This window comes from Amblyomma mixtum, chromosome 10 (assembly GCF_055824585.1).
Source record: "Amblyomma mixtum isolate Tamu chromosome 10, ASM5582458v1, whole genome shotgun sequence".
Classification (NCBI taxonomy): Eukaryota; Metazoa; Arthropoda; class Arachnida; order Ixodida; family Ixodidae; genus Amblyomma; species Amblyomma mixtum.
The window spans coordinates 149,752,374-149,758,373 of record NC_143021.1 but is presented as its reverse complement, the minus strand read 5'-3'; the positions used below and the strand labels follow the sequence as shown (position 1 = coordinate 149,758,373).

At 42.7% G+C, this 6,000-nt stretch overlaps 1 protein-coding gene across 4 annotated transcripts in view; it reads right to left on the bottom strand.

Moving 5' to 3' along the window:
- Positions 1-285: 285 nt before the first annotated feature.
- LOC149327339 (uncharacterized) overlaps positions 286-6,000 on the bottom strand; it is a 65,905-nt gene continuing 60,190 nt past the window's right edge. For 3 of the 4 annotated variants that reach the window (XM_089562706.1, XM_089562705.1, XM_089562704.1), the window contains 2 exons: positions 1,898-2,125; positions 286-398 (listed from right to left, as the gene is read on the bottom strand). In XM_089562706.1, coding sequence (XP_089418832.1) covers positions 394-398; positions 1,898-2,125 — 233 coding nt within the window. In that variant the 3' untranslated portion in view covers positions 286-393. The remainder of the gene's footprint in view (positions 399-1,897; positions 2,126-6,000) is intronic. The other variant, XM_089562707.1, reaches the window with a different exon arrangement.

The window sequence follows — 6,000 nt, the reverse complement described above, 5'->3', positions numbered from 1 at the left end:
ATTCTTAATTGCGCACTAATTCTTTGCCAACCCACTCCCCTCTGTAGTGCTTTGACCCTGAGAGTAAATAAATCCATCTTCCTTTAGTGTCTCTTAAAACCCAACAGCAAGTAACCGACTGTACGACTCAAAAGCAAGCACTTTAGCTTGAAGCTTTTTGACCAAAAGTGTGCATTCTACACTAACACTTATATGACTGACACAGTCTAATTTGTTATTAATGTCTGAGCGAATGGAGTGAGCATGCTGACCACAAAGTGGTCGGTCTCGAGATGAAACCCACAGTTTCCTTTTATCAAAAGATTTTATTCAGAAATACCGGTCGTTATGAAGTTTTTGTTCATAATCTTATACGTGGTGTCGGTCGTTTCTTTTTCTTCGTCCAGGAGTCGCTCAACCTGCATGCAGCGTGAACGTGATTTAACAATCAGAATACCCACACCCTTCCTTGACGCAACTCAGCTTTCCCGCATTCATGTGTCTGCGACGAGCGATAAAATCGGCACCCACACAGGCATTCTCGGGAATACATTGGAACAATGGTGTGCGATTGGTCCGAACCACGAGTAAACCCCACGAGTCTAACTTCAGCCTCAGAATCAAAGCTCCGCTTTCCGGTTCCATGCCCGTAGCAGTAGTCCGACCCATTTGCTGCCTTTAAAGCAGATAGGATCGCCGAAGTTGAAAATGTTTAAGAAAAATGCGCCATTCTAGGTACGCAAAAAGCAACACAGGAAGATAGGAACCACTACATAGAAGAGGCTCGTACGTGATTCGTCAGCACAAGTAATTAATTCCGTTTGTTATTGCATTTGTTGAGTTTCTAGGGTGAACAGCGTTCTCGAAAAGTTGTCCAGAATTTCTAGGCATGTTTAGTTAAACGACCACTGAGACCGCTGCTTAAACGCAAGTGTAAATAATTCCGAGATTGCCTGCCGGACGGTGGTTTGCGACGCTGTTACCCCGAGTGGTGTGAAGAGGGTCCTAAAAACACGAACGCGGTATTTAATTCCGACTAGCGCGTGTCTTCAAGCCAAATTGGCGTCCGTATCGCGGCACATAACTAACAATTCTGGACAAAAGCATTTTTCACCGGGAAAAAGTTTATAAGCGCCATTTTTTTCAAATATATTGCAAGATTTCAGTTTAACGATGAATATATTAGCACATCTCCCGTTGGCAGGCTTCCATTTTGTTTTGCTATTAATGGTTTTGCTGTTGTGAAAAACTTTCCACATTGGATTTAGATGGCAGCCTTAGTTAGTCAATAGTCAATAAGTTTATTTTCCAGGTTCAACTGGAGCGTTTCCTGGCTAAAAGCTGCCTGGGCAGCTTGACTGGGTCCAGGAAACCCCTACAAGCAGTACCACACGAGCGGCACAAGAGATTTTCTAAAACCAGTCACACATACACTAGTAGATTAAACACAGAAGACACGCGACACATAAATGCACTTACTCGAATAATGCAGAAAAAAAAGAGAACACTGAAATGGTCATAGATATGCTAGTACATTAACACTCAACCAAACGTTCAAAAATCAAGAAGGGGAGGCATGGAATGACATTTGAACAAAATATTTCCGCAGCTCAGCTTTTTTATATCCTGTTGTATGTTGATATGTGTTTAAAACGGGGCAAATTATAAGACAACAATTGTAATTTATAATCAGTGCGAAAACGTGGTATGTTCCATGAGTTAGTTGCTGGATGCGAGCGGTTGAAAAAGTTTAAAAGATTTTGCTACACATTGGACGAATGGAAAATTACATGATTTCCGTGAAAGTATTTTACCATTTTCCCATATTCAAAAACTATGTCCAGGAATATTGGACATTTTGAGCACATTTGCTATGCGCGCAGACGCGCCACATAAAGAAAATTGCTGAGAAACTCACACACACAAGCCTTCTTGCAATCTTCTTCGGTCTCGAAGAGTTCGGGGAAGCTCCGGTACCCTTGGTGTTCGTGCGAATAGCAGACACCGTCGTCCGAGTCGAAATACCAGACCGTTTTCTTGACAAAGCAGTACCTCTCGTCCGACTCGTCCGGGTAGAACATGCAGCGCGAGTCGAATTCCTCAGCACGGTAGAAGTCGCGGCCGTCGACAGTGAGTGTTCCCGCTGCTGCGCAGTACGTGAAGAATAATGCACGCTATGTCTTTGTCTGACGTTTATACCAAAATGATGCATTGTCAGCACCAAAGCATACTGCTTTCAGATTGGTCCACTGTACACACAAATATACTTTGTATTCGGAATCATCGAAAAACAACAGCGTCGCCCGCACAAAAATTCCCGGAGAGTGTAAAAAGCTGTACGCATACTCGAGATTCTTGACAAACGCATAATTCAAAGGGAAATATTTTATGAACGCAATTTTTCATAAATCTTAAGATTTGATTATGATGTTCACATATCCGCAGATCTTCCTTCGACAGGCCTCCATAGTTTTGCTATTTACACCCTTGCTGTCGTCAAAAACATCCCCGTTGGTTTTCAATGACATTCTCAACAGCTACATGCGAGCGATGAACAAATTTTAAAAGAAATATTTTGCTCCGTATCGGTAGAATATACCATTACCATCCCTATTTTCGTAACAGTGCCTTACAATATTCCAATATTCAAAATTGATGTCCAGGAAACCTGGAAACCTGGAAGGAAACCTGGACATGACCAGAAATTCCTTTGCAACTGACATTAAATAGACTTACAGAGGAGCGAACGAGTAAACGCACTCCATCCTCCACAGACCTGAGTAAAAGAACAGCGTATCTGCGCTGCTCAAACCACATTTCACAGGTGCAGGTCTTTTCATGAACGTAAGGAGAAAATTTTTGCAACAGCACGTTCAATAGTTCTTCACATTTGACGTTTCTCCAGGTTATGCACTGCGGGTCTTTATGCGTTCATATCCACGCAGTCGCTCCGTATTATGGGCGAAAGCTCTTAACGCCTCATACTGTCGTGACCAAGGAATGTTAGCAAGTGTCGGCGTTTCGTCGTCACTACTAAAAAAAATACTGTGCCGAGGCTGGGAATCGAACCACAGTCTTTAGTATTTGAAGTGGACACGCTACCACTCCGCCACGATTATTTTTTTTTCATGGTATTTATTTACATGGTTTTGTACAGAAAGAATATATATACATGTGTGCGTCTAATATGTTTACTGTCAAGTTTGTGCCACATAGCGCCTACCTAGGTGCTCCGCCACGAAGGCTTAGGGTTTGAGCTTGAATAAAGGCGCATCTAGTGAATGCATGGGTCTTATAAATAAAATAAAAGAAAAAAAATAAGAAAAGAAACAAAGAAACAAAAGAAAACAAAATAATATATGAAAACTAAAGAACAAACAGTGCGCCAGGAAACGCTTTCTCCTTGAAGCACTTTAGACAGCCAAAGTGCCCCCTGAATTTTTTTACGCGCACTTAGATGAGTACATATGGCGCAGTATACACACTTAAACAAAATTAGAAATAATTTTATAGTATAAAACTTTGAACACTTGGGTCAGTTCGCATTTAATTTTGAACATTGAAAAGCGTAGCATAACGCAGGAGAAAAAACATGCTGAAGTAGCAAAGATTTGGACGAATTAATTTCGTATTCACGAAAGCAGACTTTAAATACATTGCAGAAAAAACATGCTGAAGTAGCAAAGATTTGGACGAATTAATTTTCGTATTCACGAAAGCAGACTTTAAATACACTGCAAACAAGCAAATACGACTTCCCGAAACGCGATTTCGAGCTCTGGATTGTTCAACGGCAGCATGAAGTGTGCGCCAAATATGTTTGCACGGACTGCACAATTGTTATAAATTAAATATAACGAATGAATTTCATATTTGCGATATTTTTCACGTATCTCAAGCGTGCTAGAAGCATGCTTTAGATGAGGTATTTTGGCAAATTTTAAGTATGTATTTCGAATACTAAGCAAGAAATTTCAGGAACCTATTTTCTGCTTATTGTTAGCGCTATCATGAAAACGAAATATATTTAAAATACAATATAAATATTCCGCTCTATTTCCAAACATATTAGTTTTTGCTAAGGGGAGTAGCGCTTGTTACTAGTATTCCACACAGCTACCAGTGCAAGTAGCACTCGTAGCTCCAGCAGTTGATGAAACCATTTTTCCCGCCAGGTCGTGTCGTTCTCATCTTCTCCTCCGCTTTAAATTTTCAGACTCTCATGGTGAAACGTAAGAGACGATGTAGTTATTTTTCTGCTAGCAAGTGGAAGCTGAATGAGAGAATAGAAAAAAGACGAAGGGTACTTATAAACCCCTATTGCAAAGAATGCTTCTAAAGGTGACTCCTTGTGAAAAGAGTGATTGCGCTCTCACTTTCAATTGTAATTAACCCGCCGCACTGACTGTGTGAATTTGACGCGCGACTGCTCATGCCACGTCGCGGGTTTGAGACCAGACCCGGCGGCTGCATTTCGGCAGGTGAGAAATACATAAACGCCAGACTGCTGTGCCAACTGATAAAGGACTCAAGCTGGTCTAAATCCATCCAGGACCCAGCACTATAGCTGACCTCATAGCCGGTGCCGCTCCATTACGTTAAATCGCACAATTTATAATTTTCACAATCACACTTAGCCTTACAAAGAAGGCCTCTTTTATATAAACGCCATAATAAGCGGATGTGCATCTTATCTCAGTGCAGTCTAAAGAAGACATGTAGTTGTTGATGCTTGCTAGACTGTTTTCCATCGTCTATTTTCTTCAAGTAGAGCTCACGTGAACACCAACCGTTTACCAAGGCTACAAAACAGCTTCGACCATGGTATCCAACTACTAGTGCTGTTTGATAGCTATCGTTTGATAGCTTTTCTGGCCCAGAGAGCTACCTCAGCCACCGCGGCGGGGCTTTTGATTACGCAAGGTTTACCGAAAGCCCCTCCGTCGTGCTCAAGTTCACAGCACGTTCGGCTACTGAACCGGAGGGTCTGGGTTCAATCCCTGCCGCGGTCGCTGCATTTCTGTACATGCGAAACGGCAAGGCATCTTTTCAGCGCATGTGAAAGGACCCGAAGTTGTCTAAATCAATCCAAGCCCTCCTTTGGCACGTCCTTCGTAGCACATAGGTTGCTATGGAACGTGAAACTTTATAATTTACATTTGTTTCTTCTTTAGAATAATTCTTCAAGGACAACGTCGGCAACTTTAAAAGGCGCTATAGCGTCGATTCAAGGGCAGCGAGCTGTCGTGTTTACATAAAATTGGAGGGGACACTTGAACGCAGCGTCAAGGGTATGACACGATAGTGGTGATGTGTTAATGCCGATATATGCGAAACTAGTAATTCTCGACTTTTGTTCATAGATCCTTCGCAGTCCTCATACCACTCCTGGCACACTGGCGCACCGGTTAAGCGATGCGCGACTACCCTGCAATGGCAGGTGATGTGACCAGCGGGCTTTTCCCGTATAAAAATGGTCTACAGGCAGTCTATACACTTCTTATTGACTCTATTTACTTCCTATAGATGTTGCTTTTGTCTATTCATAGTCTGGAGACTGTCTATGGCATTCGTATTGCCTATAGACTGTTGCCTAGGATTTGTCTATAGGCAATCTAGATTTTACAGACAGAAGTCTATAGACACTCTGTAGACTCTCCACACACATTTTTGGTAACGGTTGCGACCCAGGTTGCTGTTCCCGAGACACATCTCACGGCCACAACTAATTTAACTACCGCCGGCCACGGCGCTCAGTTTCCTCACAATCTGGTGGGCGAGATGTGCGGACGCCACAGGGTAAGCCGACGCAGGTAGCCCATCTAAGTTGCTTTTCCAGGGATGTTTCGCTCAGAATGCCGACGTGGCCAGCGCCGAGAAAGTTTTCCCCGGCATGTGCTACTAACGCTCTTTTGTTAAAAAAAAATCCTCGCTCATGAAGATAGGTCGCAAACTTTGGAGTGCCTCGTGAAGACAGCGCTGATTTAATTTAGCGAAGCACAGAGGTTTAGGCGGGTCTCG